The 25731-nt window shown below is 35.6% G+C and overlaps 1 protein-coding gene and 3 non-coding genes across 4 annotated transcripts in view; all 4 read left to right on the top strand.

Moving 5' to 3' along the window:
• Positions 1-25731, top strand: part of LOC142344447 (uncharacterized) — a 251125-nt gene that overhangs the window by 54997 nt on the left and 170397 nt on the right. Inside the window, exons 23-30 of the mRNA XM_075396101.1 lie at positions 3435-3770; positions 4297-4455; positions 11986-12330; positions 12912-13070; positions 13495-13641; positions 17036-17251; positions 18334-18669; positions 25327-25662. Of these exons, the coding sequence (XP_075252216.1) occupies positions 3435-3770; positions 4297-4455; positions 11986-12330; positions 12912-13070; positions 13495-13641; positions 17036-17251; positions 18334-18669; positions 25327-25662 (2034 nt within the window). The remainder of the gene's footprint in view (positions 1-3434; positions 3771-4296; positions 4456-11985; positions 12331-12911; positions 13071-13494; positions 13642-17035; positions 17252-18333; positions 18670-25326; positions 25663-25731) is intronic.
• On the top strand, positions 18046-18205 carry LOC142353016 (U1 spliceosomal RNA). The gene has a single exon (XR_012761017.1). It is a non-coding gene; the product is annotated as a U1 spliceosomal RNA (small nuclear RNA).
• LOC142353029 (U1 spliceosomal RNA) lies at positions 20202-20361 on the top strand. Its single transcript, XR_012761019.1, has one exon. It is a non-coding gene; the product is annotated as a U1 spliceosomal RNA (small nuclear RNA).
• On the top strand, positions 25026-25188 carry LOC142353022 (U1 spliceosomal RNA). Its single transcript, XR_012761018.1, has one exon. It is a non-coding gene; the product is annotated as a U1 spliceosomal RNA (small nuclear RNA).

Below are 25731 nucleotides of genomic sequence, written 5' to 3'. Positions count from 1 at the left end.
GTTATCGAGGTTTAAACTTTTGTGAACATTCGACTGTTTTTGTTCACATTTTCAGTAATTTTTGCTAAAGTTTGGCACAATTTCGCTAATATAATTCAAAATAAGTTAAAATTTTTAACGGCAGAGTGTTGTTGTTACCGTTAGAGATAGAAGAGCGTTGCTGAATTGTTTGATTGAAGTTTTTTGGCTAAAATTTTTGATAAAATTTATAAAATTCAAACTTTTTCATCAAAAATGGCACAAAATATGCATTTCTGGTCCACTTTGTTAAAGTTTGCCGGACTTAGTGACCTAGAAACCTCAACACACACTCCCTAATCTGAGCGCTAGTTACAATTAGGAGTCGTATGAAAGTCTCCTGGAATTAAAACTTTGCCGTTTTTTGCAGATGGAACTGATTAATTATATAAAATGCATCTTTTTTTTTCAATATTTGAAGAATTCCACTCAACAATTGGTCTCATTCGCAACTACTTGGAACTCTTGGTCAGTTTGCTGTGTGCGCGACAAAATCAGTGAGAGATTTGATAATATCATGGACTCTTAGAATCAGAGTCTTTTTGGTTTTCATTTTGATGTTGCCTTTTTTCAAAGTATTTTGCTTTTGTTTTTTTAATGTTAATTACTGAGAATATTTTTTTTCACGGCTCTGTTAATGACAGCTCCGATTCATTTAAATCTGAGGCCGAATGTAGATAGAGTTTGTTTTCAGAGAACCAAAGGGTTTTTATGGCTTTGAGGAAGAGTTTTAGAAAAATTTAACTGAATTCTTGTCTTTTGCCTTCAATTGTTATTCTTTTGGCAGTCTGATTTTTAAGTTTCTAAATTTTTCAAAGATCTAAATTTCTTCCTCAAGTGATGCAAGTGAACGTTTTCTATTCATTCTGTTGTTAATTAATGGCTCTTATGTTATTGAATGTATTTGTTTTAAGGAAAATTCTGTGATTTTTTTGATTTTGTCAATTTTTTTTTTATTTTAGCCAACATTTTGCTTATTCTCAATAAATACAGGTCAACCTTTCCCCCTTATAGAATAAAAACTAATTTTGTGTCCGATCGTTTTAACAGAAGGTTTTCTTGCTTTTGTTACTACGAGTTTTCATACAAAATTTTCTGATTTTTGCGCATAATTGCCCATTTTTGCTGTTGTTTTTGTTTCTTTTGTAAATTGACACATTAATTAACAATCTAACTGAAAAAGGCTTTAAAACATTTGATACTGAACATAATTTTTGTTTGAACATAGTTTTTGAATAACATATGGTTTAAAGGGCTGCGACACCGTTCTCTTGTAGAAATTGGTAGTTTTTTTTTTATTTTTGCCCTTTATTTGTTAATTTTTGTTTTCCTATGCCAAATATTGTGTAATTAAAGGTCTCAGTGCCCAATTATAGACAAAGAAGTGAACTTAAATAACTGATTTCGGTAAATAACTAATGGCTATTTTGACTTTTGATTTAAGTTTCTAAAAAAACGGTAATAGTATTCTTCAACTTATCCCTTTTTGTTCTGGTTTGCGTTTTTTTCGTATTTTACAATGTTTTATCATTTTCGTAATTGAGCCTAATTGTTTAGAGCTCTTTTTGAATGTTTTGTTGAGTCAAACAATAATTTTTCTGTTGTTCAAACTTTTTAAATGATGTCTTCAGGGCTTAGACAATTTGTTTCAGAAGAATTTTGTGAAGATTAGATACTTTTCAATTTGTGTGGTTCTTTTTGTTGTCAATTTATGATAGTCACTTTACAAAAAGGTGTTATGATGATCAAAGGAGACGCAAATGAACATGTTATATCCTCGCGGTTATTATCTTATAAATTTAATGGCTTCAAATCTGTGGTTTCGTAAAGTTGTTTGTGAAACTTATTAGTTCAGCTTGTATTTATTGTTATCTTATAGTCTTATGATTTAGTCTCATTAATAACAGTCGCAATTAGTTTTCCGAGTACTTGCAAGACAAACTGTCTACTCTTTTAGTCGAAAGATTTTGTTGGCTAGGAATTTTGAAAAATTGTTTTCTAATAATAAAAGAGATAGATTTTTGAGATCTGCCAATTTTTTATCTGTTAAATTGTAGCTAATCATCCCTATTTACAATTCACATCATTTATCTTTCGAAATACAATTTGCTCTTCATATTGGTATTTTTCCTCAAATAGTCTTTCTTCTTGGAACAACAAGTTTTCATAAAATTAATTTTCGTGATTTTTGCAAATTTGCCCCTTTTTTGTAGGTTTGTTTTCTATTCACAGTATCACAATAATAGGCGTCAATTGGCTTACAAATGTTGTCACCTATAAAAAAATCAAATGAAGATTTTTACTGTTTTTAGTGATCAGCTTAATATTTAATTGATTGAGGGGACATCGTTTTCGTGCACAATTTTTCGTGCAAATTTTTCATTTTTACCTGTATTTGTTGTATTTTTGTAGTCGTGTGACATATCCTGGATAATGAAAGGCCTCAGTCGCTCTCTACTGATGTATAAAAGACCCCCTCAATGATTTCATTTGATGCGTAATGTTTCGAATTTAATTCTTTTTTTAAAAAAAAGCAATGTTTCAGTAAACTTCTGCCGCTTTTGCTCATTTCTAGTCGACTTGTTGCCAAGTGGCATTGAGGAAAAGTCCCATATTTTGTTCTAAAAAGTACCGGTTAATCTTCCTAGTATAAATTTTATCTGATGCCGTTTTGATTTGGTTATAAGTGGTTTTCAAAAAATGGACAAGGAGTTTTGGTCGTAATTAATATTTGTAACTATTTGATTTTTTTGCCGTCTTTTCTGGTAGTCATATTATTGTAGCCACAGGTCTCATAGGCCGTCTAGAGTAGATTGGTTTATTGTTTTAGTAGTTTGTTGAACGATATGTTGATATGTTAATTGTTTTTATCTCTTCCTCATTTGGTAGACAATTAACTGAAAAATATAGATGAGCGGGGTCGGAACTTAATGTGCGAACGCACATTACCGAGCCTCCTTGTTTAAACAAAAAATTAAATGTGTTTTTAATTTTTGGTTTCACTTTTAGGCTGAGAATAATGGCATATCTCGGGTTTAATTTGTTTAATTTTTTTCGGATATTTTTTCCTTATTTTGAGGTTTTTTTTGCCAGATTCGTAATTTTCTGTGACTAGCTATTGGTAGTATTAAGTGCTGATTGCTAAAATGTGTTTTTGATCATTTATGGACACATTTTTTTCGTGAAATGATCTGCGCTCTCATACATGATCATTTCTCTAGCTATGAACTTAGTTTATAAATTGATTAAACCAAATCTATTAGGTTAAGACTTGATTTGTAACGTGCAATTTCACATATCGAGCACTTATTAAGACTTGCCGTTCAGTCTAGGTGGCGTTTTTTTTCACTGAAATTTTTAACAGACCGAAGATTATAAACTCAGCTAATCACTGAGTTAATTTTGTCTTATTTTAGGCGTTGATCGAGAAGACGAGTGAAGTTCAAGAAAACGCAGTCAATGCATCAAAACTGGACTTTGCTTTGAAGAGCCACCTAACTGGCAAAGAGTTGAACCAGTTAACACCTGTCGTCTCAGAAAAGATTGACAGCTGTCAGTTGAGATGCAATTCGATCACGACGAACTTGGACAAGTTACTGCAAAGTGCGGAGAAGGGCGTCAAGATTACGTCAGATTTTGATGACGCAATCAAAAAAGCTGAGCAGAGTTTGAACAAAGTATCTGCGGACGATCGAGGAGAAAAAAAGTTTGATAATTTTGAAGAGGTGCAACAGTATCTCCAAACATTGGAGGTTTGCATCTTTCACTGCGAAATTTTGTAACGTTGTTTCTTACATTTATTAACTTTTTAAAAGAAGTCTTATTAAACTTTTCGACGCATTATGGTAGAGAGAATTTTGGTTAAATGCGTGATAGGGGGCCTTAAATCCCAGTAATGAATGGCTATATAGAAACGGCCAAAATTTAAATCAACATTTTAAAAAATCACAAATGAGACGGAAAATGGTTTTATCTTCTGAAAACCTGAATTATCTGTTTATCGTGTCCGGACAAAACAGTCCAAAATTGAAAAATGTTCCCAGACAAAAGAGTCCCAGACAAAATAGTCCATTAAAAGCAGACAAAATAGTTTCAGACAAAATAGCCCCGAATAAATATTGAAACAATTAAGTTTTGTCTGGGACTGTTTTGTCTGTTCACCCTATTTACAATACTGGACACAGAAGAATCAGAAATTTATATTCAGACTTCTGAAAATTCTGAGAGGTCCCACATTAAGAACTTCTTGGTTCAGGAGTCTTAGCTTCGTATGCTTAGGAGAAAGAGTGTGAGGTGGAAAACTTGTTGGATAATTTTGAGCCTCTGAACGAAGTGTTGAGCGAGGCAACACAGAACGAATTGGTTGATAGTACTGCCTTCGAGACGCAAAAACAGACACTAATGAGACAGAAAGAGAAAGTTAAGGAGTTCATACAGGTATTTCATTGAGTTCTACTGCGGTTATCCATTGTTTCTAGAAAATTTTTCATGAATTCTTCTAGTATCTAAGTATACGTTTTATAAAGACGTTTCTTCTTTTGTTCAAACAACCCCTAGTTTTCCTGTCCCTCCGGCCCTTCCCCACCCCCCCCCCTCCGCATCCACCAGTGAGGCTAGCCTCCTTTTTAAGCTTAAGCTAGCTAATGCCAAAGCCAATCCCTTCCCCTCTCCAGTTGTTGCAGAGCAATTCGTCCGACGTTAATAGTTTATGTTATTACTATCGCTTGCCAAATTTTTCAAAATAGAAAGAAATTTTCTGATTTTTCAAATGGAAATAGTGGGGTATCATAATATTTTGGATCGGGAGTAAATCAATTTAGCAGGAAGGGAGGGGGCTCTGGTCTGTGATTCATGAAAACTTGTGGCAATTGTTTTAGTCTTTTTGGTCGTCTTCAATGCAATTGTTTTGTCTGGCCGATTTGACTTGTGCGCACGCGATGTTTCCCTCTCGTGTTTAGGTCATTTTTGGTTTTGGTAGTACGTGACTTACCTGACGCAAAAAATTACTTTTGGACTTCAAAACTTACTTTACAATAAAGTTAGTCCAACAGAAAAATGATCAAAGAAAATCATTTGTGTAATGAATCATCCGTATAATAAGGCCACTGCTGAAGGATATTAAACAAGCAATATCAGTTTATTGCCCAAAAATTTCCTTAGTTTTTTGAGTGGCGTCGATAACTTCTTTACCTCATTTCTTAATTTTTTTTATATCTTAAATGACCTCACAAATCTCGCTTGTCTTTAGCAGTCTGCTATATTTTCTGTGCTATGAAATTTTTTCCACGTTGAAATGGTTACAATAAAGTTACTATTATTTTTAATTTTAGCTTGTTTTTGTAACACAATCTTATCAGGCTAATTCGTTTTTTGTAAACACCGGGTTCCTGTAATGCAGTTCATTTGTTATTTGGTGTTTTTTAATTATTTTTGAGGGAAATTCCATTGCAAACAGGAGCTCTCAAATGAAATTTGTTGCAATATATTTGTAGTAATGTTGGCACTTTTATGCAATTTTTTAACCGACCGTTTTTCGTTGTGTCCCTGTTTTCATATGACGGTTTTCATTTATCTTTATAATAGAACATGATAAACTGTTGAAGCCGTATGACATTAACTTGCCGCGACGTTATCGCACTTGGCGCGTCACTGTTTTCTAAGGGTACGGTTGATCGAGACAGTTGAGGTGGCATAAATTCATTGTTTGTTGAGTCATAAATTCATTGTTTGTTGAATCATTTTGGAGAAGTGGAAGATCTTAACACCACTTAAATTTCCTTCCTTCGGACAAAGTTTTTACGGACGAGGCATTTATTCAGCGCATATGTCTTTTTCTGTACAAAGTTTACTGTTGTGCTAATTGCCTTTTGATTCAAGATGCAGCATAAGTCAATCGAGAATTGTGCCCCAATTTTGTTAATTTTCATGAAAATTATTTTATACGGCCTGTTATTTCTGTAGTTTCTGTTAAAATTATAAACCATCACAATTGTTGCCTAAGTTGTTGAATTAATTGTTTGTGACGACTATGTTTAATCATTCGGCACAACAATGAGCTAATGGACTTTATTAATAGCCGCCCTCATCTTCTCAGCCGGCTATTATAGCGCTCCTATTTTTTTTTACAATTCAAAGAATTTGAATTGTATTGGGGCGCTGTCTTTTTTTTAAGATCTGTTCACACATTTTCATGATTTTTGAAGTCAAATTGGAGTGGTGATTTTGGTCACGCCGAAACAGGAATTGGAGCGAAAAAGCGAGTGGTTTTGCGGCGTGAATTTTTTTCGCTCTAATTTTAAAGTAGAGTGAGAAAACAGTGTTTGAACAAAAGTTCGGTTTCTCGGTAGTGGTTTTTTGTTCACATGCGGCAATTTCACTCTGATTTTTACTGTTTTTTTCGATTTTTTGGATCGGATTTTTTTCTGAATGGTTTTCCCAATCCATTCACAGCTCATTCTGGACCTAGTTTTTTGTTAGAATCAAAATTACATATCTCACTAGTGGTTTCTTGTTCTAAGTGGCCTAGTTTTTTTGCTTGTAATTTGGTTTTTTGTAGAAATAATTTTTAATCGATGCTATGTTGAAATGTAAACCCCGGAAATTGTTAGCACAGTATTTTGCATAGCCTGAAATTGCGTTTCAAAAGCGAAATTGGCACATATTTCTCGACTTTTTAGTTAATTTTTGGCTTTTTTTCTATTAATTTCTTCATTTTTGGATCTTTTAGCTGTTTTTCTGTCAAAAATCAGTTAATATGGCAACTTCCCTTTATACTCATATACTCAATATTTCAGATAATTCATATACTCAATGCCTCTTTCTACCTCGATGTAATTTTGTTTCATAAAATTGTACATTTGCTAATCCGATTTTCGTAGCTTTTTTGCAATTTTTTTTCAGTTTTTTGTTTGTATTTTGCTTTTAATTACTAGAAATAGTATTTTGTGGAACATGAGGGACTTTAATTTCGTTTCAATAAAAATTCAATCATTTTTTGGTGTTAAGTTTTTGAAAAAAAAACAGATAAATTTTTTTTATAAATGCAGTCTTAAATATTTTTTGACCGCTTTTTTGCAAAATGTTTCATTGTTTCGTATGTCTGAATTCTGCTTTTTCTTGTTTTATTCTGTTCAGCAAGCTGGATTTTTGTCTCGAATGACTCGTTGTCTTTTCTATGTCTCGAATGCTGATCAATGAAATGTACTCGTTTTTCTTGATTTTTTTAAATTTGATTTTTAACTTTCAAAATTCAAGAATTGGTCTTTTTGTTACGGTGTTCCTAACATTGTGTCCATATTCTTCACATTCTCGTTTGTATCATTCTAGTTTTGTCCTGGCACCTACTTTTGTTTTCGTTATTTTGATTTTTTCAGTTGTTAAAAAATTGAATGAATTCAGCTTTTTCTTAGATCTTGGTTTCTTCGGTTTGCAATTGATTTAATTCAAAATAAGGCAGTACTGGGAGTTTGCTAGAAAGTCTTTTCCAACATTTCGACTTATTACTATTCATTGCAATTTTATTCCGGGCTTGGTATTGTTTTTAGACGATTGTTTGCCTTTGAATATTATTCTGTTGCTTTTGTTTTTCTATGATTAATTTAATTTTTGAATTAGTATGAAATCATGTTGTATAGCATATATACAACAAGGAAGAATCATGTATTATTTTTGTCTTAATTGCCGTGATTAGAAATCTAATTGTAGTGGTTCTCTGATTCTTAAGTTTGAGCACTCTTTTTTGAATAATTTTGACTTTCCTGTCTTTTTTGAAAAGTTTTTATCTGCCGTTTGCTTTCGCGATCTTTTTGAGATTAGAATCATTAATTATCTGAGGGTAATTGATGGCCCTGTGAGCTTTGTCAGGTTATCAGTTTTTTGACCATCCTAAATTTTTCAGACCTTTTTAACGTTACCAAACGTTTTCAATAATAAAATTTTGCTGCATTTTCTTTCTCTTGGTGACAGTGGTTTAAATTTCACCGATTTTTAGATCAGACCCGCGGAGGTAATGAGTTAATGGTTTAATACAAAAGGTAATGGCTTCAGCTTTTTGTGAAGTTTTGGTGCTTCGAGTCGCTTCCGGAATTCTTCCGGCTATGTTTTTTTTTAAGATCTGTTCACACATTTTCATGATTTTTGAAGTCAAATTGGAGTAGTGATTTTGGTCAGCCGAAACAGGAAATGGAGCGAAAAAGCGAGTGGTTTTGCGGCGTGAATTTTTTCGCTCTAATTTGAAAGTAGAGTGAGAAAACGGTGTTTGAACAAAAATTCGGTTTCTCGGTAGCAGTTTTTTGTTCACATGCGGCAATTTCACTCTGATTTTTACTGTTTTTTCGATTTTTTGGATCGGATTTTTTTCTAACTGGTTTTCCCAATCCATTCTCAGCTCATTCTAGGCCTAGTTTTTTGTTTGAATTAAATTTTCATTTCTCGCTAGGGGTTTTTTTGTTCACATGCGGCATTTTGATATTGATTTTCTGTTTTTTTTCTTATTTTTTTGTTCTGATTTTCTTAAAATGTTTTTCTGAATTCAATCATAGTCAATTCTAGTTCTAGTTTTTCTGTTTAGTCAATGAAAATTCTTTGAATTGTACGTCAGGACTTGTCCTGCTATGTTTTTTTACTTCGTCGAATAAAAAGTGTTTCGCTTTACCTCATTTTGCCGCTTTTTCAATATTTTGCGTGATATCTTTTTGACTTCTCTAGGCTAGTTTCTCTCTTCTCTCATTCTGCTAAAAGTGATTTCGAGCATCAGTTGCTCAGCAAAGCAATTCAAAATGAACAGAGTCAGTATAAAAAATTGAAGTCAGAAGTAGAAACGGGATAAACCCATAAAGCCCAATTTTATATGCCCGCTATTTGAACATCGTTCCTATAAGTCTTAGTTACCATCTCTAATGCTTATTGGTATTGATAGTAACCCTGTAGCCTCTCTCTAAGAAATAGAAGTATGCTCAAATACGAAATAAATATAATCCATCGAAATAAATCGGACTTAAAAAATGTTTTTGTACAAAAATCTCTTTTTTTTTCAATACCTTCTATTCTTTCAATCCCAATCATGCTTATTGGAATCAACGGTGGCTATTTTCCGGCAATCTGCCGGGTATGTTTCTGATTTTTCTTCAGTGGTCCGGCAAATTTAGTTGTGTTATTCGTGTGCGGCAGCAGTTTAAGTTGAACCAAAAATCTCCGCTGCATCAAAATTGTCCGGAGTGTTCTTCTGTTTCTCTATTAAAAACTATTAACCGCCGAGCTAATGGGTTATAAACGTATTGTTACGTTTCATAAATAATTTGTTTTTTTTTTCACAGCAGTATGTACAATAATTATACAATTCTGAGAACTTGAACTGTATTCTGGCTTTGTCTTTTTTTGAGATTCTCCAGGCAATCTGCTGATTTTCAAAATAAATGAGGGGTTAACTTTGAATGGTGATTTTATTTGTGCCAAAGCAGTAAATGCAGCTAAACAACCCTTTGAGTTTTGCTTTGTGGTTCATAACTTGTCCCCCAATGTTTTCTATACTTTTCGTCCATATTACTTGCGGTTTTTTTTCTTCCGGCTATGTTTTTTTTTAAGATCTGTTCACACATTTTCATGATTTTTGAAGTCAAATTGGAGTAGTGATTTTGGTCAGCCGAAACAGGAAATGGAGCGAAAAAGCGAGTGGTTTTGCGGCGTGAATTTTTTCGCTCTAATTTGAAAGTAGAGTGAGAAAACGGTGTTTGAACAAAAATTCGGTTTCTCGGTAGCAGTTTTTTGTTCACATGCGGCAATTTCACTCTGATTTTTACTGTTTTTTCGATTTTTTGGATCGGATTTTTTTCTAACTGGTTTTCCCAATCCATTCTCAGCTCATTCTAGGCCTAGTTTTTTGTTTGAATTAAATTTTCATTTCTCGCTAGGGGTTTTTTTGTTCACATGCGGCATTTTGATATTGATTTTCTGTTTTTTTTCTTATTTTTTTGTTCTGATTTTCTTAAAATGTTTTTCTGAATTCAATCATAGTCAATTCTAGTTCTAGTTTTTCTGTTTAGTCAATGAAAATTCTTTGAATTGTACGTCAGGACTTGTCCTGCTATGTTTTTTTACTTCGTCGAATAAAAAATGTTTCGCTTTACCTCATTTTGCCGCTTTTTCAACATTTTGCGTGATATCTTTTTGACTTCTCTAGGCTAGTTTCTCTCTTCTCTCATTCTGCTAAAAGTGATTTCGAGCATCAGTTGCTCAGCAAAGCAATTCAAAATGAACAGAGTCAGTATAAAAAATTGAAGTCAGAAGTAGAAACGGGATAAACCCATAAAGCCCAATTTTATATGCCCGCTATTTGAACATCGTTCCTATAAGTCTTAGTTACCATCTCTAATGCTTATTGGTATTGATAGTAACCCTGTAGCCTCTCTCTAAGAAATAGAAGTATGCTCAAATACGAAATAAATATAATCCATCGAAATAAATCGGACTTAAAAAATGTTTTTGTACAAAAATCTCTTTTTTTTTCAATACCTTCTATTCTTTCAATCCCAATCATGCTTATTGGAATCAACGGTGGCTATTTTCCGGCAATCTGCCGGGTATGTTTCTGATTTTTCTTCAGTGGTCCGGCAAATTTAGTTGTGTTATTCGTGTGCGGCAGCAGTTTAAGTTGAACCAAAAATCTCCGCTGCATCAAAATTGTCCGGAGTGTTCTTCTGTTTCTCTATTAAAAACTATTAACCGCCGAGCTAATGGGTTATAAACGTATTGTTACGTTTCATAAATAATTTGTTTTTTTTTTTCACAGCAGTATGTACAATAATTATACAATTCTGAGAACTTGAACTGTATTCTGGCTTTGTCTTTTTTTGAGATTCTCCAGGCAATCTGCTGATTTTCAAAATAAATGAGGGGTTAACTTTGAATGGTGATTTTATTTGTGCCAAAGCAGTAAATGCAGCTAAACAACCCTTTGAGTTTTGCTTTGTGGTTCATAACTTGTCCCCCAATGTTTTCTATACTTTTCGTCCATATTACTTGCGGTTTTTTTTACAAAATTGACAATTTTCACAGTGATATAATTAATTGCTCTCGAACGAAGTTTGTTGCAATTATTTTATTCCTGTTCTTTTTTATGCGATTTATTGTCTGACCCATTTGATTTTCCGTCCTGAAAAAGGAGATAAACAGCTAACGCTTGGAGGACATTAAGTTCTCTGAAAGCCGTACGCCTATCCAGCGTCTACGAATGCGATTCATCACATCTGTTTTGAGAATAAAATTTTATGGTGCGAAGGGTGGTTCTTAATCTTGAAAGTTTAACCTCCCAGTCACACCCCATTCACCACCAACACACCCCAATCCTCTCTCCTCTACCTGGCAGTTTCTTCAACCCCCCTCTCTTCCAGCCCCTCCAACTCTCCCCCCAATTGCTTGGACACACCCCTCATTCCACTACCCCCTACTCCCATCTAAGCATCTGTGAGCCCCTGCTGGGTACTATCTAAGCCAACTCGTCGGTCATTTGAGAGCTATTCACGCGATGCTAGTCGGTTATGTTTAAATTTTTTTACTGTCCTTGATTATTTTTTTCTTATTGTCCTTGATGATGGGCTGCTGTCTTTTTTATTTATTTTTTGTTTTTGATCTTTTGTATATTGTGGAAAAATTTCTGTGAACTATTAGACAATTAAATACGCAATGATAATTAATTTGGAAAATCAAAGTAATTTCTCATAAAGTACTGCCATTGCTCTTTTGTTTTTGAAAATTTTCCTCTCACAAGCCTCTATTTTACATTGCCGATATTAATTGTTTTTTATTTTCGAACATTTTCAGCTAATCGCAATTTCTGGTCCTTTGAGATGACACAGGCTTCAGACAGTCAATCGATTGTTGTTGTTCCAATGTTATCGGTACCTGCAGAAATGTCGGCGATCTAACATATTTGATTTTTTAACGAGTACATTGATTGTTTTTATTTTTCAGAAACGGTCCAATTCTACGAATGATCTGCAGAAACTAATCGAGGATTTCCAGCAGAACGAGTCAAACGCGTGGAGCAATTTTGAAGCAATTCAAAGTTTGATGAAAGTATCAAGTAGCGAATCGCTCACTTCTCTGGTCAAGGTCGAAAATGCTAAACAAGCAACTTTGGAGGCTCGCAAAACCCTGGAAGCTGTCAAAACGAATGCTGCTAATGTGCAGAGTTTGGGGTTGAAGGTCAACAAGTCCATGAGCAGTAAAGGTCAAGCAGTGGTACAGGGGTCAATTAAACAGTTGCAAAATGCTGTCGACAATATGGAAGCTGAAATGTCACGACAAAGTACAAAGGTTTGTGAACTAAGATTGTTTCAGAAATTTCAATCCAAAATCAATTGAATTGCTCGCCTACATATATTAACAACGAGTGGGAATGGTAGTGAATTATATATAAGAACAGTTGGTATCAAAATATTGAGTTGATATCGAAAATAACAAATCAGCTTCGTTGAACGTGATTTTCATCAGCCATTATTGATTGGTAATGGAGCTTAAAGGTAGGCCAAGACACTTTCCCATATGCTTTCTGTTAATGAGTTTTTTCAAAAAAAAATCCACTAGGTATGTTTTGCACATTTTTTAAGAGTAAAAAGCATGAGTATGTGAACAAAAATTGTTCTGGGCACTCAACAAACAATCAAATCAGTCTATGTTAGTTCGTATCTGCCGTCTGGTAAGCCTCTTAACTCATGAGTCCGTAAAAAAAGGTGTCAAGTAATAAAGACTTCTTGTAAGACATTAAATAAATTCCTCGATTTTCATTCTCCACATTTTTTTTATCTCTCGTTAAGGAAGTTTTTTTATTCGAGCTTCATCTCTATGTCTTTCATTTCAATAATCAACCAAATTTCACCAATAGCATTTTTCCTCAGGTGGAAAACTCTCTAACAATTTGGAGAGACTGGGATTCAAAATACTCCTGTTTTATCACTTGGTTGTCAGCAGCAGAACTGAAGGTGTCCTCTTCAGGAGTCTCCCAGCCTAGTCTGGAAGTATCCGCGAAACAACAGGACCTCGATCAACTAAAACAGGTATGTTTCAAATTGTCACTCCCATTTTTGTATATCCCCACCCCAATTTGTGTTTTAAGCATAATAAGACTTTCAAGATCAAGTGGAATATTCCAAAGATATCTTTGTCTCTCTCTATGTCTAAAAAGAAGAGCTATTGTAACAACCCATTTATGTATTAGCCATTTGTACAGTAACGGCGCATTTGGGTTATGGTAATAGCCCAATTTTCTAAAGACTATTGTCGCAGAAAATTTTGAGCTTGATGGACTGCAGTCAATGAGTTCTGAGCCAAGATCCATGTGCTAACCCTACATCAAAGCCTTTCAGAAGTTACACTTCTTATCCGCTTTATATTTCACGAACTGAACTATCTCTTCAATTTTCTGTAGAGTTGTGATTAATAGAGATCTTAGATTTCTGTAACTGAGGGTTTAATGTGTAGGTACTGAAGGACGTGAATGGTCACGGAGGAGACATCGAGGAGTTGCACGAGGTGGCAGAACAGGTGATAGGAGTGTGTGGATACAGTGCAGCTGATGAACTGACAGAGTTAGCTGCTAAGTTCACCACAGTGCAACAATTGGCGAAGGTATAGGAGATAGTAATAATAGTGTTAACTCAGTTGGTTGAGGATTTTTGGTTGTCTGCTGAAAAAGTATTTGGGATGTAACGATAGCATATGACAAAATCAATAGAAGTGACAACGATGAGCTGTTCGCCATCAAATTGGTACAAACATTAATCTGCTCCAAACGCATACTTTGACTAAGTTTCGAAATGAAATTCCCGTTTGCTTCTCAACATTTTAAATTGCTCTTGAGCGAAGTTTGAAGAAATTAGTGTAGTAGTGTACGTCTTTTAACTACTCGAAGAGGAGTATTGGTATTCTACAGGTTTTTGTGAACCAACAATGCCTATATTCAAGCCGAAAAAAAGTCATTTAAAGTTTTTGATTCCAAAATTTAGCAGGTTTTCATGTTTTTCAAGTTTTTCACTCAATTTGTCTTAAATTTACGTTGGTCATATTTCATAGTCTTTTGCAGGCTAGATTTTATTTTCGTGTTGGTTTGATTTTCATATTCTAATGTTTTGAAATACTTATCAGTAAAGCCGACTTCAACTCAAAAATTTAAACATTTTTGCCATATTTGCTTTTTGTCTTATATGTTCAACCAGGCTTCTCCCAGCCTGCAAATTTGATGTTTAATTCCTCTTGAAAGAAGTTCATAGCAATTATTGTAAACGTGTTGGTCTCATTTTTATGAAAATTTTTCTCTTGACCGTTATTGCGCTTTTCTTCTAGAACATTCTTTGACTTCTTAAGTGACTTTTTCACGCTTGAGTTCTTCATTTTTGAGTGATCTCTATTGTTCTCACTCCCAAGTAAAGCTTGTCGCTAAAAAAAGATTGCATCATAGCAAAAAGCAGGGTTTGATAGCCGAGTAGGTATTATTCTGGACAGGGATTGGGAAGTCCATGGTTCGAAGCCCGGTGTGGTCATCTGTTTTTGTACCCATAAAGAAAATTTGATCTAGGCTACAGCCCCTGAATTATATTGCCTCGCCTTTCGTTCAAGAATTCTTCCGACATTAGTCGGTTTATTTTCTTTTGTTTTCCAGAATGAATTAGATTCGACGAATTGAACATAGAAAAATTAGACAATTTATTAACAAGTTTTTAAAAGTTATTTGACAATTTTTGGAAGTTTTTTTTATATGAAGTCAAATGCTCAAAAAAGCGCTTTGAGCATGCAGGTGGCGCCTTGTTTGAAATATAGTATTACAGTTTTGGTTCTGAAGAGATGAATACAAAGAAGATACTGGAGAGATTGATAGTTGACTACTCTGGCCATTCAAGCGGATTACCGTCGAAAAACTTGGTTTAAATTTGGGTGGTTGACTGCTGCCACTTGGTTTGCCGTACACAAAGTTTTCTTGACCCTGGGTAAAACCGTAACGCTATCTGCTTGATGATCTTGGCTTGCGTGATCAATCTCTATCAAAATTTGCTCGTGGGTGTGTTTTCTGGTTCATTTTTAGAACGTTCGCAGGTATGGTTTTATGCTTTTTTATGTTTATCAGATCGATCAAGCCATGCGGATACATCTCTGTTTCCGGTCTCGGATTCATTTTTCTTCAAAATTAGTCGATTTATGTTTTTTTGTTTTAAATCTTATTTTTCGTATTTTTTTAGAAATCGGTCGGTGTATTCCTTGCAAAATTTCCTTGCAAACTCCTTGCAAACTTGACGTTTGGAGAAAAGGACAGGAAAAGTTGCCAAAAGCTCAACCAGTGATAATCTGCTATCGCTGCACGTTTTTAAAATTCAAATGTACAATTTTGTTGGCTCAAAACCAACTATTACCTCCAAAATCTCTGACACGTTTTCGATATCAGTCTTACTTTCAAGAATTCAAGAAATGCATACTTTTTAACGCAAAAATTGTTTTTGATTTTTTTATCTAGATAAAAGTTATTGGACATTAATGGGATTTTAACTGTCATCTACCTAATTACTTTCGTTCCATTTTCCATCGGGAATTTTAACAATAAGCAGTACTGCCTGTTTAATGTCCCCGGATCCTCTATTTGTGCTCCCTTAATTTAGTAGCCTTTAATTAGTCATCATCTGTCGATGTACGCTGCTGATATTGTTGCGTAAAATGGATCAAATTCAGTTTCCTTCTTAGCTTGCGGGGATCTTTTAAACTCAGGGGATCTTTCCCCCCCCCCCCCCATCCCCTTCCTTGATACCTTGTTATCAGTTATAATCAAATGTAATTCGGAAAACGTGCCCATATCAGCAACTTTAAAGGATATGCTGGCCTACAGGACAGGTAAAAATGTGGGCCACCATTTTGGCCATCTAAGATCTTAGTTCTTTTGAACACTCTAGCGAAAGGGGCCTGTGTTACTTTGAACTAAACGAGCAATTTGTTGCCACATCAGATTGGACTATTTAGTTTCTGAGCACACACTAACAGATCGTCGAATTGGCCGACAGTGGTTTGTTTAGTCGACACAAGAAATGAGAAATTAAGCAAACAACCCGATAGCGCAGAAACGGTTGGATGAACTAGTATAATTTGACCAACCAGATTTTTTGACCAAACAGAATTTGACCAACCAATCAACATTAAGCTGTCGGTCGACTGATACTGGTTTTTCGGGATTTTAGGCTCATCCAGTTACATATTACAGTAAAATTGGTTATTACTTGGGAGACTAGAGGGGGGGGGGGGACGTAAAACACACTGGCGGGGGGGGGGGGGGGGGACAGAATAGATCCGCAGATTCAAACGAGCTATCTATTGACCATTGACCAATCAAGAGATGAGAAAGAAATTTGCACGCAGGCGTTTATTGTGCTAAATGGTGCTAGGAAAATTGGCCGACAGGGCGTTTAGCCGACAAGGAAAAAATGAGAAATTTAGCCGACAGTTTTATCATAATTGGTAATAAAAGTCCATAATTGGTCCATACATCAGTAGTTCGGTTGTAATAGATTCATATCAAGTCCCACGGGCCGCTGAGGCATGGCCACATGCGGTAAAATACGGTCCGACCACGGATAGACCTTCGTTACACTAGTTGATGAAAAAACTGCGGTATATTTGTCCGCTTACGAAATAGTGTTTTAAATTGGCCAATCAGAGCTTTAGAATAAGCTTTATTGCTCATTTTACTTAAATTGTGGGTTAAATTTCCTCATTTTTTGGTTGTCGGCTAAACGCCCTGTCGGCCAATACGGCGGCCACCGTGCTAAATGCAGTGAATTAGTAAATTCTATGAACACGCAGTCATTTAGCCGAAAAGGAACATAATCTAACAGCAGTGACGAGGAAAGGGGGGTCGGTGGAGGGGTTAGTTTACAGTATACCAGTATGTTAAAAGCTGTTAAAAATACCTGAGTCAGCTCGTCAGATCAGTGAGCATCTCGATATCATATTCTTTCAAACATATTTTGTTTTTTTTCTATTTTAGGAGAATGTGGGGAAACAAGAGAGACTCTTCAACAACCACTCACAATTCCTGACCCAAGTTCATGACTTTGAAAAGTTCCTCCTAAACTGTTCAAGGAAATTGACTACCTTATCAAAAGCCTCCATTCAGGACAATTTGAATTTAAGTCAAGGCGAAGCTCATATAATAGATGACGTCACGAATGAAGAAGTTCGTTCACGTCTTGAAAACATGCAGGTTAGCGTGCGAGTGTTCATTTTATAGCACAGCGGCGCTGTTTTACATGTAATTGTTATTCTCGTGAATTTACCAGTACCGAATATCAAATAAGCCGACTGTGTAATAAGCCAATTTATAATTTTAGCGTTGAGAATTCAAAGATCCGAATGATCGTTTCCGTTTGTGCCCCCCCCCCCCCCAGCTTAGTGGGCGCATATTATTTGCGCCCCCAGACGCACGTGCCATATTTTTACACAATGATTTACTATGTAATGGCACGTGCTCTGTAATTGGGGGGCTCATAACAGACTGGGGGGCACAAACGGAAAAGATCCAAGAATTCTGCTATTTGGACTAATTTAATTTTTGAAGTTATTTTTTTGCATTTGATCTTCACGTTACTGCCAAAATTTCACTGCGCACAACTTGTCGGCCTAAAGATCTATCGGATTAAATATGCATTATAGCTTTATATTTGTTACAATGCGCTGTTTTATAATACAAATATGAATTGACAAGACTGCATTGCAGTTTTCTACGTTGCTGGTTAAAGCAAAATGAGAAATTTTGCGTATAACGTAATTTGGTGCACAGATTGCTTCATTTTGCATTTCAAATGTGTCGAAAAGATTGGCGTAGAAAATTAAAAAGCTATCACGCAGCAAGAAATAAAGCGAGGCGTTAATAGAAATCAAATTTTAAGGAAATACGGATAGCTTTTTGAAAAATAAGAAAGGTAATGATTTTTAGCCAGTCCTGGCGGCCAAAAATTTAAATTTTCTTGTGAAATAATAAGGACAAAATGGCGGATCATACTAACCTGGTGTCGGCTCTCCCCCGATCAAGCAGAGGGGTGGCCCAGGGTGAGGTCTAATCATTGCACCCAGATTAGGCTGACCCCTGCGATTACTCCTACGGGGTAACTCGGACGCGCAATTTCTTCGTGTGGGACTGCGTACGCGCTCTCCCGAAAATCATTCTGAATATTTTTTTTTCAATCTTATACAATGAACTGTAATACTTTCAATATAGCTATACAAATAACTAATCTATTATTTTAATTAATCTAACTACCTGTGTCTTGAAATAAAATGTTTTAGACGTTGATTGACAACATTCTGGACAGAGAACCTGATTTGACCGATATTGAAACAGCAGCTAATGCGTTGAACGAAGTCCACAAATCAAAGCCGGAGTTTGAGCAAGCAACGTCACAAAAAGTTAATCAGTTAAAAGAAAGCTACAATCGGTCCCTGGAAAAAGCCAAGTTGCAGGCACAGTCCATTCGAAATGAACTGGACAAAATGCAGAATGCTGATGAAGATCTCAATAACTTGGGGCTATGGGTAGGAGAAACGGAGAAAGAAGTTGCTCAACTGTTCGAGTCACAGCTTGCAAGCTCAAACGACTGGGTTGAGTTCGAGGCAATTATTAAGGTGAGTTTAGTTGTATAGCGTTTAAATTCACTCATTAATTCGACAATCGTTCAAAAAAAATAGTGATTGTTGTCCTGCTTTGTTGGCTGCTCTGTTGTCAAATTTGATTTCTTGATCCTGTCACAGAAAATCTGAGTAAGTAAAAAGATTAAAAAAAAATGAATTTGTCAACTAAGCGAGATATAATTAATTAGCGAATTAAAATTGTTAATACCAATTAAGCATGGTATAAGTAAACTCAGGTGTTAAGTTTGAATTGGAACTCCCAGTTGGCGTGTTCTACTGAACTGATGACTGTGTCGCTGAATTGCATCAGATATTCGAATTGTGTCACTTCGGAGTAGAAATCTGATATCTGAAACGTCAAACTCCTCAATCTAAACGCTTGTGTAAATAATACGTACAGAACTTACTTATAACTAACTCTCAAATTGATTAATGGTTTCTAAGATTACATGACAATATACCCAGTGCCAAAATAACAAATGTCATTTACACAACTTATTCCATAAGATAACATTGAATATTTTGGCAAGCGCAGGCCATTTTAATTTTGTGTGATTTTTGAACAAGCCTTGCACAATTTTACTATATCCTGTGTTTTTTTCTGAATATCTTGAATTGTTGATCTCGGCCGTAGCTAAGCTGTATGATATGCAAATTTTTGAAGTAATAATGCTACTTTATGATGTTTGTCTCAAAATTGGCCCCTCTAGACAATCCAGAGACCCTTGAAACAAAAAAGTTTGTCTAATGCAGAGGTAAGTATTTATGCTGAAAGTTCCAAGTTGTCTTTTTCGGATTTTATTAATTCGAATATAATTTTTGATGAGTAATCATAGCGCGAGCTACCAGTGGTCTTATTGATCTGCTTCTTGAAAATACGATCTGCTTCTTGAAAAATAAGAAAGGTAATGAATTTTATGCTTATGTTTTACTACTTGTTACTATGTTTTCTTTATATCCTATACTCCCATGTAAAACTTACGCTTACAAAATCCACTCTTATTCTTATTTTAACATTAGCTATTACGAGTCCCAGTAGTAAAGTCACGTACACCTACTAGTTGATCTGCGGGACTAGTCTGGTAGGAAACAGGCCGGGGGTTCATTCCCCGCTCTACCCCCAAAAAACCTAAGGGTTATTGCTTCTGTTTTTTTTAACTTTGTTATTCTTGTTTCGCTTCCCCCGTCCCATAGCTGCTTTTCCCTTTTCTATTTTTTGTTTGTTGCTCATTCCTGTTCACTTTTGGTCGTTAAGTTTACCCGTTACCCGTTATCTTATCTTTTAGTCGTTAACTTTACCCGTTATCTTATTTTTTAGTCGTTAACCTTTTTTCCGTTATCCTTTTCATTCCCCTTAGTTAACTTTACCCGTTATTTTTTTTGTTATGTTTTTCATTACCCTTAGTTAACTTTACCCGTTATTCTTTTCATTTCAGCATTTCTTGTGTGTTAATTCTTCCTTTTTAGTTTTATTACGTTTATCTTGCCTTCACAATCAGTTACTTGGTTACTCTTTATATTTTGATATACTTACCTGGTGTTGGCTCTCCCCCGATCAAACAGAGGAGTGGCCCAAAGTGAGATCTGTCTATTACACTCGGAGTAGGCTGCCTCCTGCGAGTACTCCTACGGGGTAATTCGGACGCGCAATTTCTTCGTGTGGGTCTGCGTTCGCGCTTTCCTGAATTGAAACTGGAAATGGATTCTCCCTCGAGTTATGCAGATGTTACTAACATCGAAAAAAATGTTGCTATGGACAATAAAAATTTGGAATTACAAATTATGCAATTTATTCCCCCTCTTTCCAAAAATGAAATTAGAGATTCCAACAAACTTCAGAAATGTTTTCGTGATTGTGCACAGGTTATCTTGGAGCAATTCCCTTGTGAACTGAAAGATAAAGTTACAATCTCGAAAACTTTTACAAAAAGCAAGGACAAGTTACTTCACAGTATAACTGTGATATCTCCCCCCGAAGCAAAGCTTACTTATGTCACAATTCGAACCCAAGGACTGCAAATTCTTGGTAAAACGGTGTTCCCCATTGGCAAAATGCGTCTTAATTCTTCGCCAATGACCTTTTATCCTAAAAAAGTTAATATCAAATTTACGAATCTTCCAGTGATTTGCGACAACGTTGCGGTCAAACATTTGTTATGTTTACCGCCGAATATTACTCATGATACTTCTATCAAACGAGAAAAAGAGAACTGCAATGGTGAGTCTTTTTTTAATGGAAAGGCTACACTTAGTCTAACTGTAACTGATTCTGAGCAAGAGACTCTGCTCAGAGACTGGTCATATAATGCTCGTATGGGTGAATGTGCTGTGTGGAATAATGTTGCTATTCGGTTTCATATTCCCTCATTACATAAATGTGACTTTTGTGCAAAGCATAAAAAGCTTTATCAAGGACATCATGTGGATTGGTGTTTGCTTGCGGCTAAACAGAAAACTGTTGAGAATTGTACTGATATTGCTACTTCTAATTCTGTTACTTCGGATAATACTAATAGATTGCAACAAGAAAATGACCACTCTACTATCGTGGCTGCCCCCTCTACGCTTAGTAATGCTACTGTTGTGATACAAGATGCCACGTGTAGTATGGTTGAACAAAGTAATGTGTTAAATGAACAAAGTGCTGTTACTACAACTAAGCCTACAACTATGCCTATTACTGTAACCAAAGAAATAGAAATAATAGAAAATAAACTCAAAGAAACTGACACGAATGCTCAAGACGCGAACGCTTTAATTAATACATGCAGTGTTAATACAAAGCAAATCGCGGAAAATAACTATCCACCTTCTGAAGAGTCGGATTCAAGCTTTGATGAAAGTCTGGATACAGATCTTCTGATAGCTGACTCTGATGAACAAAAATCCTCTGGATTCCAAAAATCGTCAAATATTAACCACTCTATTTCTGAAGACTCGTTTCAATTGGTGAGACAAAAACGTCAGTTTAAGGCCTCCAATAATAGCCCTAAAGTACTTTCTGAAATAGATGAAAAACGCCCCAAAGTAAATAAACCTGGTAAACGGGTTCGCGACGGCAAAAAGAGAATGAAATTTCACTTGTCTCGTCATAATGACCGAGATGCCCCTCAAGACTAATATTTCAAATGAATTTCGACCTATTCTCTATCAATGCCGCTGGCCTCGGTAAAGCCAAAAAATTGTTGGCCATTCTCAACCAATGTACTACTCACAAATCTAATACTAGCCTTATAATCTGTATTCAGGAAATGAAGTGTTCGTACTTGAAAAATGCTCAAAAGGCACTATTTGATAAATTTAGTCTAGACTATCACTTTAGTGCAGCTTCTGATAAATCCGGTGGTCTTCTTATCTTATGGAGCAAAGACTTAGGTACAACCTCTTTACTCTCCAGTAATGACACCTGTCAACTATTATATTTCTGTGAATTAGACGTAACTATATGCAATGTGTATATGAATTGGTGCATGTATGTGGAGGCTTGCTCTAATTTGCAAAACGCACTCAATTTGGTACAGAATAGTGAAATTATCCTTGCCGGTGACTTTAATGCTTTTGATTGTCAGAAAGAGAATACTTCTAATACTTTGCGGTCAAATGATACTCGTATATCTCGGTTTAAAAAGCTCTCTGAAGTCCTTGAAAAACATCGCCTAGTCGACTTTGCGCTTTTCTCAAATAATTTGCAATTTACCCGGTTCGATAAACAACAGCTCTCTTTCTCTAGAATTGACTACTTCTTTACTCGAAGTACAACTAAATTTGACCATATGCAAGTTCATAGAAATTCGTACTCCGATCATTACTTGTTACACTTATGTTCACCAAAAGATAAACCTGAAAGAGGCACAAGTTACTGGAAACTAAATGAAAGTGTTATTAAACCCAATTTTCAGTTTCTCTCCCAACACTTGAGAAACTTTGACTTTCAATCCGATGACATCTTACTAGAGTATGAACAACAAAAGTTATTCATGCGTGACCTGTTACGAGTGCTCTCCATTAACAAAAGAAGAATCGAACAGTTGGACAAGAAAAGACTTGAAAATGATGAATTTGAACTACGAAAAGTCATCGAAAGTGGTGATCAGAGTATAGATACATTAAATAGATTTCATGAAGTCATTGAAGAACTTCATTTAGTTGAAGCAAGAGAACAAAGTCAGAATGAAAATTTCTTTAAGCAGAGTTGGAGACAATGCAACAACGGTAATCCCCAACATCTAAAACAATGGAAATGCTCTAAAAATACTTCTAATAACATCTCGCACTTGAGAATAAATGACGATTATATTACTTGCCCGACTAAAATCCTTTCTGTCTTTAGGTCCTACTTTGAGGACATATACCAACAAAAAGCTAGGTCTGATAGCTCGGGCCTTATTGAAAAATACTGTGCTGCTAATCAAGTAGATAACGACTTAGAAGTGAGCGGTGAAATAACGGTCAGCGAGGTAAGGAAGGCTATCAGAAAACTGAATTGCAAGAGTGCTCCTGGAGCTGATGGGCTCACTTCTAACTATTATCGTGCTTTCATTAAAGAACTGAGCCCCATCTTATGTCTTGTCTATAATGATGCCATTGTTAAAGGACATTTACCACCTAGTCAGTGTCTATCAATAATTAAATTGCTACCCAAAAAGAAAACTTCTGAGCATCTAAAAGACTTTCGCCCCATCAATCTGTTGAACACAGATGTTAAAATATTATCTCATATTTTAACAGAGCGAGTCAAATATGCACTGAATAAACTAATTAACCCATTTCAATTTGCCTATTTGCCACAGAGAAACATTCATACAGCAGTCCATTTAATAAAGAAGAGAGTGCAAATGTTAAACCGGAGCCGCTGCCTTGTGTCTATCGACTTTTCTAAAGCCTTCGATAAAATTGATAGAAACTATCTGTATGAATTGCTCTCAGCTCTTAATTTCGACAATACGACTATTCGTGCAATTAAAGTTATGTATACTTCTAACATTGCCCTCATTGAAATTAACGGTCATCTATCTACCCCGCTAAGCATCAATCGAGGTGTTAAACAAGGATGTCCATTGTCTGCACTGCTATTCATTTTAGGAGTAGAGCCTCTTCTAAAAGAAATTGAAGAATGCGAACAAGTAAAGTCTTTTTCGGAAAGGAAAACAATTGCATATGCAGATGACATCACCTGCTGTATTAAAGTAAAATCTCTTGAGACGCTCTTTGATGTACTAAAAGACTTTTGCGATCAAACGTCACTAGAAATCAATATCGAGAAGTCGGTTGTATTATCTTTGCGTAAACTGGATGGGTACAACTCTGTAAATGCTACGAAAATTTTGGGAATACCTTTTAATCTTAACAACCCTAAAACCGACTTATTAGCTCTGATGCGAGAGCTAATTAGTAAAAATAGGTGTACTATCGCCCGTTGCAGAACAATGAGAGCAAAAGCTCTTGCTATAGATACCTTTGTACTGCCAAAATTCCTATATATAGCGAGACATGAAAATGCCACCTTGACGGTGTTGAAAAAGTGCCAGTCTGAAGTTAATTCCTTACTGAAGATTGGACAGAAAATGGAAATTAAAGCAGAAATTTTTTATCTCGATGTAGCAAATGGGGGAATTGGGCTTCCGTATGTACCTGCGAAACTCGCTGCTGCACACGTTCTCGACTTTGCACGTAATGACAACAATTATAATCCTGATGGTATAAAGCTATTAAAACATTTTCAATGTGTCATCAATGATAGCATGCAACTCGTCTCAGATCAAGTAGGCTTTCCATCACTCAGTGTGCATCCTATACCGTTATTCAAAAAGGTGTACAATTTGTTAATGTTTAAATTTAAAGACGCAAATTGTGTACGACTTCTTAAATCTGCTGCTCGTTTTGATATCAACTATGACATCTTTAAACCATTCCTTCGGAAGCTGTGGAAATCAGACAAATTATTACCATTTCAAAAAGATCTCCTCTTTCGGTTATGCTACGGTTGTCTGATTGACAAGCAAGTGAGATGGCTGCACTATTATGCGGAGTCACCCTTGTGTAGCTTTTGTCAAGAAGAATTCGAAACCTCTGAACACCTACTTTTTAGTTGTAACCGTCTCACTGACTTACGTACACAATATGATATCTCATCCTGGGATGATGTTTTTGTCACAACTTCAACTTCAAAACTACGCTTCGTCACGAGTGTTCTTTTGGCGGGATGGCTGGATAACCCAGTTAACACAAAAACTTTTCTCTCAAACTATATTCAAAACGCAGAAAACTAAAATACAATTGTCTGAAAGATTTGTTTTTTGCCTAATTTTGTATAGTGTTATCATAATGTAAATTCTCCTTTCTTAATTTAAATATTCAGAACCTGGTGTCGGCTCTCCCCCGATCAAGCAGAGGGGTGGCCCAGGGTGAGGTCTAATCATTGCACTCAGATTAGGCTGACCCCTGCGATTACTCCTACGGGGTAACTCGGACGCGCAATTTCTTCGTGTGGGACTGCGTACGCGCTCTCCCGAAAATCATTCTGAATAAATTGTTTTCAAACTTATACAGTGTACTGTAATCTTGGCGTACACCTTCAATATAGCTATACAAATAACTAATCTATTATTTTAATTAATCTAACTACCTGTGTCTTGAAAAAAAATGTTTTAGACGTTGATTGACAACATTCTGGACAGAGAACCGGATTTGACCGATATTGAAACAGCAGCTAATGCGTTGAACGAAGTCCACAAATCAAAGCCGGAGTTTGAGCAAGCAACGTCACAAAAAGTTAATCAGTTAAAAGAAAGCTACAATCGGTCCCTGGAAAAAGCCAAGTTGCAGGCACAGTCCATTCGAAATGAACTGGACAAAATGCAGAATGCTGATGAAGATCTCAATAACTTGGGGCTATGGGTAGGAGAAACGGAGAAAGAAGTTGCTCAACTGTTCGAGTCACAGCTTGCAAGCTCAAACGACTGGGTTGAGTTCGAGGCAATTATTAAGGTGAGTTTAGTTGTATAGCGTTTAAATTCACTCATTAATTCGACAATCGTTCAAAAAAAATAGTGATTG

This window comes from Convolutriloba macropyga, chromosome 1 (genome assembly GCF_964194025.1).
Source record: "Convolutriloba macropyga chromosome 1, txConMacr16.3, whole genome shotgun sequence".
Taxonomy (NCBI): Eukaryota; Metazoa; Xenacoelomorpha; order Acoela; family Convolutidae; genus Convolutriloba; species Convolutriloba macropyga.
Note: the sequence above shows the minus strand (reverse complement) of the source record. Positions and strands in the feature narration are given on the sequence as shown.